This window comes from Andrena cerasifolii, chromosome 1, assembly GCF_050908995.1.
Source record: "Andrena cerasifolii isolate SP2316 chromosome 1, iyAndCera1_principal, whole genome shotgun sequence".
Classification (NCBI taxonomy): Eukaryota; Metazoa; Arthropoda; class Insecta; order Hymenoptera; family Andrenidae; genus Andrena; species Andrena cerasifolii.
The window spans coordinates 5,782,817-5,794,671 of NC_135118.1; the positions used below are offsets into that span (position 1 = coordinate 5,782,817).

At 37.4% G+C, this 11,855-nt stretch overlaps 2 protein-coding genes across 8 annotated transcripts; one reads left to right on the forward strand and one right to left on the reverse strand.

Annotated features, from left to right (window-relative positions):
• Window positions 1-723: 723 nt before the first annotated feature.
• LOC143374551 (synaptic vesicle 2-related protein) lies at window positions 724-5,924 on the forward strand. Of its 4 annotated transcripts, none has more exons than XM_076822773.1 (8): window positions 1,340-1,480; window positions 1,596-1,842; window positions 3,380-3,611; window positions 3,696-3,892; window positions 3,975-4,038; window positions 4,116-4,241; window positions 4,314-4,522; window positions 4,914-5,924. In XM_076822773.1, the coding sequence occupies exons 2-8, from the start codon at window positions 1,748-1,750 to the stop codon at window positions 5,518-5,520; spliced, it is 1,530 nt and encodes a 509-aa protein (XP_076678888.1). In that variant the 5' UTR covers window positions 1,340-1,480; window positions 1,596-1,747; the 3' UTR covers window positions 5,521-5,924. The 4 variants fall into 4 exon arrangements, with proteins under 4 accessions (XP_076678881.1, XP_076678888.1, XP_076678905.1 ...); XM_076822790.1 differs by having other exon boundaries at window positions 3,427-3,611; XM_076822781.1 differs by having other exon boundaries at window positions 1,596-1,631; window positions 3,427-3,611.
• On the reverse strand, window positions 5,640-11,612 carry Gint3 (GDI interacting protein 3). Of its 4 annotated transcripts, none has more exons than XM_076822804.1 (7): window positions 11,487-11,612; window positions 10,605-10,686; window positions 10,120-10,304; window positions 8,247-8,393; window positions 7,720-8,125; window positions 7,038-7,333; window positions 5,640-6,948 (listed from the first exon to the last, which is right to left on the reverse strand). In XM_076822804.1, the coding sequence occupies exons 3-7, from the start codon at window positions 10,194-10,196 to the stop codon at window positions 6,558-6,560; spliced, it is 1,317 nt and encodes a 438-aa protein (XP_076678919.1). In that variant the 5' UTR covers window positions 10,197-10,304; window positions 10,605-10,686; window positions 11,487-11,612; the 3' UTR covers window positions 5,640-6,557. The 4 variants fall into 4 exon arrangements, with proteins under 4 accessions (XP_076678919.1, XP_076678936.1, XP_076678943.1 ...); XM_076822821.1 differs by having other exon boundaries at window positions 10,601-10,686; XM_076822828.1 differs by having other exon boundaries at window positions 10,642-10,686; window positions 11,487-11,564.
• Between the last annotated feature and the right edge of the window lie 243 nt (window positions 11,613-11,855).

Below are 11,855 nucleotides of genomic sequence, written 5' to 3' on the forward strand. Positions count from 1 at the left end.
CGTTTTAAAAACGTACAAAAAGCGTCCAGGAAACGTTTTAAAACCGTCCATTTTCACAAATCAAGCCATGGACGTTCAGACATAAAATGTACGTAAAATGTACGTTTTCAAAACGTCCTGTGCTATCTGGGGCATAAATACGTAGCGTGCGTTAGTATCTCTTAGAAGGTTTTATTGATAATATCCGTGAACGTGTTTCTGTAGCGTTAACAATCGTGCCTTAATACAAGACGCGTAGACAGTCTAGGAGTACATTCAATAGTTATTCGGAATGGCAGTCAGCCTCGGGCATGGGCAATGGATAACGTTATTTTCCCTTCCACATCTGCCTACCAAATTTCGCTGAGTAAGCAGCAATTCGTCCTGCAAAACTCGTAAAATATGGTCTTCGCTTTCAATAATTTCCGCTATTCATGAAGGGTAGAAAAACTCGGGTTGAGAAACTATGTATATCGTGTTACATGGGCCCCTCCGGTCCATCCCGTGCTTGCATCCTATGTAGGTTACATTTTCTGTCACTTTGAGGAGAGGACCACATAATTTGGTGCATGTTTTTCAAAGCGTGCGTAAAGTGGCGTAAAGAGACAAATACGCATGCGCGCATAAACTGCACGCTTCATGCGCTAGAAGTGGGAAAATTCTAGGGAATCCTATGTGCCACCAACGACACCAATGCGCGCATAGACTGAAACGGAACGGTTTTCTCTGCAGTCTATGCGCAGTATGCGTGATTCGGAACACAGCCTTATTATATCTCCTCTTTGCTATTGTTTAACTGTGATGGTAACACAAAATTACTAGCAATCTTTTTCCAAACAATTACTGACAATTACTTTAATTCACCTGAATTTATCTGGATTCACCCGATGCACCGTCCGAAACAATTAGCAAATGAGACTATTAATTTTCAGAGTCTGTTAAATCCTCATTTATGGATGAACACTGAAGAAGAAAGCCTTGTTACACTGAAAGTAGCTCTCTCTGTATTTTGACAATTGGTAGCAATTAGTACTTTTGTAACGCGTCTTAGATTTATTCACTACTAGTTTGACAGGGTTGTCAGTATTCTCAGTTCAGTTGACACCAATTAACGCTGTCAGATGCGCTGTCAGACTTAACCCTACCTTTGTTGAGTTTGTCACGCTCCACATACTAATTGATACTGATGAAGGTTCTTATGCACGATCGGTTGATCCTCCCATTTGAATCCGCATTTCTATTTAATCGTGTCACTAGTGGCAGACGCGGGTGCTCGAGGACTTTTTAAACTCTGTGCTCATTTCGTGTAAATAGGTACATGATAAATAAACGATCATGTCTAATCAGTCTCAAAAGTCTAACGAACCATATCGCGAGCTGGAGGAGTTGCGGGGTTCTGAGTTGAACACTAATCCAGAAAGTACCTCAAGATGTGATAGGAGTTTTGGAAGCAGCATAGAACGCTCCATGGAATTATCTTCCGTAGTAGTAATCCCAGATGGTATACTGTTTTTACGATGCGCATATATTATTAGTATTAAGGAACTGAAGATTATTTGAATACGCGACCCGTTTTTATGTCTCTTTAAAATATTACTCACACGTTTTATGTACAGGGTAATCTGCTTACACTTGTAAAGGAATGGGTAGCTGTAAGTTGTGTAAATATCTTACTATATGCATGGGAAAGTAACACCGGATTTAATGGGACTACTCCGATTAATGTTCGTTATAAGCGACAAACTTTCTCTGCGAGATACTTAACAGAATGTACTCAATCTTCCTTCAAACATGGATCGGAAAGTTACTAACGACTAATTTTATAAATGCGTCTGCAGCAATGACTTCGTTTATGCAATCTAAGTAACTCAAATATTTATATATACTTTTATTAACAAATTAGATTACAATTGTATAGTACTGCGTTTAACTTATTACAGTTGAATGAATTTCTTTAGGGTCAACCTTAGTTGGCAGACAAAAAACAACGTCATTTTCGGGAATTTTTTGTGAAAAATGTGATGTATGTTTCTTAGAACTATTTTCTTATTTCAGAAGTACATATATTCAGCAACCCTCAGGAATTTTTTGTAGGAAAATATTAGATAATGAAGAAATAACAGCCACTATCGCGGAAGCTGTTTTTATAATGGCGCTGCGCGGTGAGCATAATTTCTCTGAACCGGATCATCTGATATCAGAAAGTGAAGAAGATTCTGTTAGTATATGAGTTTATCTGGTTCGTGAACGAAGGATTTTTCATAAAAATGATTTCAGACAAAATGGCTGCTGTTTACTAAATCTGTAGGGGCGTTGCTGTATGCGTTTATTCGTTTATATCCAATCTGCTAATTGATTTTCGTGCCCTTGGAGGAACGCCATGATAATCCTGCTCGGGGTGCCAAGTATGCTAAAGCCGCCCCTGCACAAAATCATAATTCTTCGATGTCTGAATTGTTCGTTTTTCGTGAATTAAAAATAGAGATTTCATCAAAAACAAAAATCCTTCGTTCACGAACTAGATAAACTCATATACCAACAGAATCTTCTTCACCTTTCGATTTCACAAGGGGACCTTCAGGTTTGGCAATTTCAGAAAATATTGATACTTAGTGTACGTGAAGGTCTTCTCTCAGGCATTAATTTCCCAAAGTAGTAAGGCGCGATCCAAATTCGAGAAAATCAACTTTGAAAAATTCCGAGGTCGGTGCATAGCACTCGCGACTAGTCTTACTATAGAAAAGTTTTTTTTATTCATTTAAAGACCTACGAAATTCGTACGAATTAACAGATATTTAAATATCATTTTCAATTAAAAACTCACATCTTATTTTACATTATCTCTAGCTTGAAAATCGTACTTTTTATTGAATTCTTCAAAGTCAATTTCCTCGAATTTGGCTGAAAAGCGCGCCTTACTGCTTTGAGAAATTAATGTTCAAGTAAAGACCTTCACGTAAACCAAGTATCAACATATTCTGAAATTGCCAAACCTGAAGGTCCCCTTGTCAGATGATCCAGCTCGGAGAAATCGTGCTCACCGCAAAAAAAAAATGGCTTCCGGAAGAGTGGCTGTTATTTCTTCATTATTTAATATTTTCCGATAACAAAATTCCTGAGGGTTGCTGAATATATGTACTTTTAAAATAAGCGAATAATTGTAAAAAATATACATTAGATTTTCCACAGAAAAATTCGTAAAAATCACGTTTTTTTTTCACCTGCCAACTACGCATGACCCTTTAACTCATGCCGACTGCTTTAGATTTAATTCATGAAATGTTCTCTACATTAAGTGTACATAGATTGTTTAACATTATTTGTTATGGAAAGTATTTTCATCGTACGCAACTAATTAAGCATGGTAGAAAGTAAATCAAGTTAATTTTATTTTAAATAGCAGTATATTCCATCAAGATTCCTATATTCATTCGTACTTATCGACAGACACGTTTACTGTGATCCAAGCTATCAATGCATTAGGATTTGGAAAATTTCAAGTCAAGTTATCCTTATTCACGGGTCTCTGTTGGATGGTAGACAGTATGGAAATAACGATATTGAGTATTTTAAGCCCATCGTTGCATTGTGACTGGGGTATAACTAGGTACCAACAAGCTTTGACAACTACGGTAACGTCCTTGGATAAATTGTTTATACTGTGTAAAGACGATTACGATCATTTTCAGTGTAATATATCGTCGCAATTATTGCAGGTGGTTTTTCTTGGTATGATGCTAAGTTCAACATTTTGGAGTAATTTAAGCGATAGATATGGCAGCAAGCAATCCTTAACTCTATGCGCGATATTATTACTTTACTACGCTTTTCTCAGCTCTTTTGCGCCAAATTTCCTTTGGATCTTGTTGCTTAGAGGATTAGTTGGCTTTGCTATTGGTTGTGTACCACAATCGTAAGTATTTGGTAAGTTCCGCCAATGAGAATATAATTGTGTTTAAAACAGATTAGAATAACTCTGGTCTATGCTGTTTCAGTGTAACATTGTACGCGGAGTTTCTTCCAGCAAAGCAAAGGGCAAAATGTGTTATTTTATTGGATGTAAGCATGATTAAAGATGGATCTTAATAATATACATACTTGCCTTTAGTTTGCATGAAACATTTACTTATTTGCAGTGTTTCTGGGCACTTGGAGCTTGTTTCGAAGTGGCAATAGCATTAGCAATAATGCCAAATTTTGGTTGGAGATGGCTTCTCATTCTGTCAACAATTCCGCTTCTTGTATTTGCTATGATCACTCCTGTAAGTAAATGTACAATGAAAGTAATATATACAATGGAAATTATACAAATCTTGTACTGTATCCCCGAATAGTGGCTGCCAGAATCTACCATATTCGATATGACAACTGGGAGGATGGACAGAGCCGTCTCGACATTGGAACGAATAGCAAGAGAGAATAAGAAACCTTTGCCTCCGGGAAGATTAGTCATGGACCGCTTTTATCAAGTTAACCATGGTAAACTGAAAGATGTGCTGAGTAAAGAAATGTACAGAACATCCACTTTACTTTGGCTTGTGTGGTAAGTATTTCAGTTCCAATTACATTTCTGTCGGATATATAAGTACATATCTTCTAAAAAAATTATAGCTGTTCGGGTACTTGAATAAAGCGAGCCGAGCCTGGTTCGGCTCGACCCACCCGGCCGAGCCAGGTACCCGTAAAATCCGGGCGGCCCGAAAAATCCGGGTAGCTTGAATTTTTTCGGGCGGCTTGAAAAATTCGGGTAGTCTTGAAGTAAACTTCAAGATTATAAATTAATCAATACCCACTTGGAAACGTGTGTTTGGCCCGAAACAATTCGGGCAGCTCGAAAACCGAATCCGCCGGCTTGGTCTGAATTTCAAGCCGCCCGAATATTCGAGCACTCGAACAGCCCTACTAGAAATTAACAATGGAAGCTATACTTCTAGGATGAGTACCGCATTCTGTTATTATGGTGTCGTACTGATGACTACAGAACTATTCCACACATCATCTGAGCAGTGTAGTTCTTGGGGAAACGAAAAAGAGGATGTCTGCCAATTAGATTGTCGCCTGGAACGTAGTGATTACATTGATCTTCTTTGGACAACACTGGCTGAATTCCCTGGAATTTTCTCCACTATCTTCGCAATTGAGAAAATTGGCAGAAGGAAAACGATGGCTTTTCAGCTAGTAATGTTTGCCATGCTGATTTGCTTTCTAGGCAGAGCATGCCTATTGAGCAGAGCAGCATTAACACTTGCAATCTTTCTAGCCAGAGGATTGATCGCTGGCGTGTTTCAAGCAGCTTACGTGTACACGCCAGAAGTATATCCAACGCATTTGCGTAGTATCGGGGTCAGTACTTGTAGTGCCATGGCTAGAATCGGGGCAATGGTCACACCATATATAGCTCAAGTATTTCTTCAATGGTCTATAACTGGGGCGATGGCAATATACGCTGTGACAGCATTATGCGCTGCTACAGCTACCCTCGCTTTGCCCGTTGAAACGAAAAGTCAGTCGTTAAACGATTCACCTCAAGAAACTAGGTGAACCTATTTCAGTCTTCCTTTCGATGGTATTGTCGAGATGGTTTATAACAGCGTTTCGCTAAAACAAATTATTGGATCAACGCAGCCTTTTTTTTTACAACGAAACAGAGCTCGCTCGTATTTATTGATATCAGTTTATTCCAGTTTAGGATCATACAGTTACATATATAATATATGTACATAATAAGTTATCTGTAGCGTCTGATCGATTTTACTTTATAGATTGATAAAACAGATAAGAGATAAACTATACATATCACATTGCAAGTTATTCAATACATATGCCTTCTTTTCTAGCATGTCGCAGTATGTATATGCGTTGAATGTAATAAATGTCAATAGTAGACTTTAACAGTACATGGGAAATGTAGAAAGACTGATATAAAATATTAATATGCAACAGAAGTGCCAAAATGCACAATCGTGCAGGATTAGTGTACACACGCGATGAATCATGATTCTTCTTGATTTTTCTTTGATATTGTAAAAATAACAATTGCGTAGAACTAAAGCTTTTACTTTTATTACTTAAATAGATGCAGAGGCGAAGAATACTATTTTAAAAGTTTCACCTAATTTTCATGATTGTTTCCTGAACGAAATCTACATATGTATTTGTACAATAAAAAAGATGTTGAGATATATTAACTCACTTCGTTTTCTCACCTCGCTCTAGAACATCGCATAAAAGACTATCGTCGAAATACGAAAATTATAACAAAGTGATGAATTCGTTAAAGTTTTACTGGAAAACCATACGGAATTTTACGTAACATTACAATTTGAATGTAGACAAACAACAGAACTTATAACATTATAAGTATGGAAAATATTTCTGACAATAACAATTTTTACTACTTTGACATCTGTTTAGTATTTGGAATGATAATAAATGTTGCAATAGTATTTTAAATGTTCTATTTAATAATTTCCTCTACGCTAAAGGAAATAGGCCTTGGTCATCAAATGTATTTTTTTTTTATCCAATGTTTTACAATCGCAATGCAGAACGATTAAATATTTCCATTAAGGTTGATTTCATATCGATTGAATATACGGCAGCAATTCTTCTTTCAAATATCCTGCAGAATCGTCCGCTTTCTCTGATGAACTTCCATCAGTGAATATTAGAAGAGTAGCAGGAAACAATTCCAATTTGAGTAATGTCTTATCGAAAGTCTCCTCGTTGAATGTTAATCCAGTTAGCCTTCTTAAAGTGAAGGGCCTCTCATTATTCGCGATATTCTCACTGACGAATTCCACTACACTCTTGAAATTTTCGTGGACCGAAAAAGTTCCTTGCAGAATAATGTTGTCGGGAAATCGAATGCGAATCAACGAGAATTTATACTTCCTAAGTGACTGCTTCTCGTCCTTCTCTCTCATAGCTTTCGTTCTCAGCAATTGATTTAGTTCAACAGCCTCGGTTCTGTTAATAACGGAAAAGTACACACATTCGATACGATCAATCGCACACTATCCTGTAGTTTCGTCCAAAACAATTAGATGCATAATTACCGAAGCTGCTGTTCTCTTTTTATTTCCTCCGACGTTATGTTGAAAAAACTCGGCGGCAATTCATTTCTCTCGCTTGCTTGCATAGGTAGCAATACTTGAAGGTTTCTGTCTAATTCGAGCGGAATGATTTCTGCAGACTTCAATGCCTCGCATAGCATGGTCAGGTCGTTTATGTCACAATTCTCTGGATTCCAAACCAAGAAATCCTCCTCTATGTCATTATTCGGCAACGTCATTTGCCGGAAGCCAGCAGCATTTAGGAATTCTAATGTACCTTCTATTGGGAGCACTTTGTCCTTAAAAGTATCAATGGATTTATACTTTTAAATTCTTCTCAAACTTACGATGAAAGAAACCTAATAGAGATCTTCCGTTTCCTTCTACAAATCTAAGACGAACGAGCACTTCGCATATACAGTATATTCTTACATTAGTGAACGTTTCGATTGAGTTGTAAAACAGGCAATATATAATTAACGTGTAAAAATATATGGAGAAGCGCATTTTAAAAGATATTGAATAAACAATTTCAATAATCAAAGTTTTCTAATACATTCACTGTGAATGTATAAAAGAGCCCTTTAATTATATTTGTATGCTTACGTCAATGTAGCTAAGGAAATGAAAGATTTTTATCAAGACTTCTTTTCTTACAACTCTGTTAATAAAATAACAATATTACTTGGAATATTCTATTATGCATTCTAATTTTCCTGAATTTTTCCACCTCTGGATTATTTATGATGTTTTCTAAATACTTTCCGAGTGTTTCCACGCAGTTGTTAACCCTTTCTCTCCCGGTATTGCAGTTCTGTATGATCAAACAGGCTGTTAAACCTGCCTCTTCGCCTTTTAATTGCTCATACAAAAACTCTCTTATTTTTCTTTTCCACTCATCTTGCGATAATATTTCACTCGACAAATATGGACATCGAAAATATACACCAGCAACGGCTAGCAAAGAACTGTCTTGGGTCTCATGTTTAGTTTCTGTTTTTGGTTTTGCCTGCTCCTTTTGCGCTTTCCGCTGTATGTTTCTTTCCTGTTCCAACTCGCGTTTTACTTGAGCATTTATAGCTGCATACGATCTGCAAGCAACGTAGTTTCATAAGACATTCCTCTGGGAATGTTTATATAGCGTACTTACTAAACCGAAAAGCACGAGAAAGCCGAAAATACACGTTAATATTCCTTTTGTATATAACTTACGTATTAAATCTAGTTATATCACTTCCTTTGGCTTCTAGTCTTGCCAAAGCAGCTTGACCAGCTATTTTAGCTTCTTCCGTAGGTTCTACTCTTTTTACCGGTTGCGCTGGCTGTGCAGACACTGTGGCACTGGATGATTCTGATAATCTGTACGTAGTAATTTTTATGCTAAACATTTCGTCAACAGTTCTATTATATTTTTCTTACATATCCAAAAAATCTACTTTCAATTACGTTACACAAAGAAATACTCATTAAGTAGACAGGGTTATCCAGCATTTGACGTCTTAATCTTTCTATAAGTATGGAAATCAAAATTCATTTAACAAAAAGGCAGAAATGCTGTTGAAATGTAAAGACCACCTTCATCCCTTTAAATTTAATCCATTTCGTAATGATACAATACAATTTTCTTTGGAGCACCACCAGCGCTTATGAATGCAAAGTCATTAACATGTTTGCTCAGAGAGTTAATGTTGGGACTCGATGTCTATATAATTTTATAAAAAATCGGGAACAATCGGTAAAAGATATCGGGAAACGTAAGTTAACACTTAGAGGAAACCCTGTTTTCGTTACCGCGCTGTAAAAATGTGACGCAGGAAACATATGTCCCATATCATAGCAGACGAATAAATAATTCCATAAGCAAGCACCCACAATTTTGGCAATAAGAAGATGGTAACAAATACTGGATGGTTCTGTATATGGAAACTTAAGGGGGCTTTGCGCCTTGTTGGGCCGAAAAATAGGTAATTCTTTGTGAATTTTTTCTACCAAAACGGTTCGACAAATTAATTTGAGGTTTGACAGGCTGTTTTATTGTACCTTGAACTATTGTTCTCAATTTTTGTGTGACAGTGAAAAAAAAAACATGGCAGATACAAAAAGAGCGTTGAAAAATAATCGGGTGGTCCTGGCGTTGACGAAAAGTACTGTAAGGTTTATCCGAAACACAAAAAAGAAAAGAGATTCTTAATCTATATGAATGTGGCTATCGATGGTAGTAGATTTATTAATAAATATTAAAAAATGTTAAAATGGCAGCCTTTTGAAGAAGGCGAAACGTCCTGATTTGAGTCTGAAACAAGTTTTGCCGCAAAATCGGGAAAACTTCTTAAAATAAAAAAGGAACGGTAACAGATACGGCAATGAGTCTACTACCACCGATAGCCACATTCATATAGATTAAGAATCTCTTTTCTTTTTTGTGTGTCGGATAAACCTTACAGAACTTTTTGTTAACGCGAGGACCACCCGATTAATTTTCAACACTCTTTTTGTATCTGCCAACGTTTTTTTTCAGTCACACAAAAATTCAGAACAATAGTTCAAGATACAATAAAACAGCCTGGCAAACCTCAAATTAATTTGTCGAACCGTTTTTGTAGAAAAAATTCACAAAGGATTATTTTTCGGCCCAATAAGGCGCAAACCCGCCTTAAAATGATTGCAGGTCTCTACTGTCTGTATGGTTTAGAAGCCGATAACAAATAGACTCTGAATATTATGATTAATTACTAGAAATTATTTAAGACAGGGTTGACTAACCGGTGGCTTGAGGGCCACTGGGGGCACCCCCGCCTTGCTGCTACGCTGAACGGCCCCCCTCCATACCTACCAGACTCTGATGATCGCAGTCGAAAAGAGAAGGAAAGAAGGAGAAATCCACTGCGACCGTCAGAGTCTGGTAGGCATGGTGGGGGGCCGTTTAGCGTAGCAGCAAAGCGGAGGAGCCCCCGGTGGCTTGCGAGCCACCAGTTAGTCAAACCTGATTTAAGAGATAAAGTCCTATCTATTTCTCCTGTTATCATTACAAAGAAAATATCTGTAATCAAAAAGCTTTATTATATTATATTGAAACAAACTTTACTTGCATCCTTTCCCAGCGTTCATAAATTTTGTATCCAATTTCTTTTTCTGAAAGAACAATTTGATTTTGTCCGTCATAGTTGGGAATTATTTCAATATCACAATGTATCTAAATGAGTAAATTATATCGATATGCCTTCCTCGCTACCAAGACGATCTATTGGCTTTTTTAACGAAACAGGAAATCTGTAACAAAGATAGAAATTTTATAATCTTTGTTATGACGCGAGTTAATTCAATTACAATAAGTACTGTGTCCCGATGAAAAGAAGTCAGTCGAAACGTCACAGGGGCGAGAGGGGTTCTTCGCTCGCATTGATTCCCGCCTGCCCGTGCCCGTTTGCTTACTTTGTATTCGTCGACAATGTTGCGCCGGCCAATGGCGATAATACATGTACCCTACGCGGGCCTGTAGGGATAGGGCGTTCGCAGCCTACAGTTTCTCGCCAACTTCTTTTCATCGGAGGAAAGTACAACTATACCTACAATTGTGCTTTTGTAATAAATTAGTTGTATCCAATACCAAATTACTCTCCCGATGAAGCGTCGCGCTCCTCTGATACAGGATCTAGAAATAGAAATTATAATACTGTGTTATAGTATTCTATTTTTGAGAAATCAGTTTCCGATGTAAATAAGTGTAAATGTGAGAAAGTTTCTGGATTGTAAATCATGTACATGATTAATTCCTTTCTTAGGGACTGAATGTTCAGTACGAGCGACTAAACAAAACGAATAAGGAAAGTGAAAATAGTGTAAATCTGGTAGAATTTTTCTCCCTCACAAATTAGCGATTTGTCACTTACGTTCTATACTTATATGAGGCATAGTATAAAAATAGATTTCTAAACGCGCATATTGTTATTGTATTGCAATAACAAAGCAAATTAATGGTCTCAGTTATTGTCGCGAATATAAGTAGAAAAGATGCATCACGGATTGTCTCGCCGCTCGCGGCGAAGATATGCGTAGATGAAGACAGAAATGATGAATTCTCTTACTCTGCTCCATAAAATGCTCAGAAATTCTAGCGCCGTAAATATGCCAAGCGATGAATATCAGAGCCACGGTACTAACAAAGGTGAACGAGAAAATCTTTAGCAACTGCAATTGAAAGTCATCGAATGTTAGCCAGGCTACAAATTCATTAGAGAAATCAGACAATTTCTGTTGTGTTTCATCACCAATAACAAAATCGGTCAGATTACACGTTAGCCCAACAGTCGTGGACACTAAGTTAGTTACGCCATGTGTAAGTTTATCGACTGTTCTCGCCAGATACTCTATCCAAGACCACGAATTTTCATGTGCACTACTCATTACATGTGAAAACTTCTTAATTCGATCAAATATACGAACACTGCTCACCACTTTGTTACGTCACATGCATGTCACTCTCTCATACTCTCAACCATCCGAATCATTCTGACCCATGAGCATAAACAAGCATAAATCCCGGAGCGTGACGGAAAGCAACGAAAACTGCAAACTGAAAGTTTGCAGGTGCGCACAAATAGGAAGTTCGGACGTTCGCACTGGTCGCACTGTGTGTGAACTTTTTCGCTTCCGATTGGCTAAAATTCGCACTCAGTGCGCGTTTATCATGATGTATTTACATTATGCGGTTTACCATCTTATTAGAAAATCTACGTGGTTCATGAACAGTGATTGTTATTTTTATGGAACACATGGACCCATGTACATAGCATGGACATAGGACTATAGGAACGGAGGAAT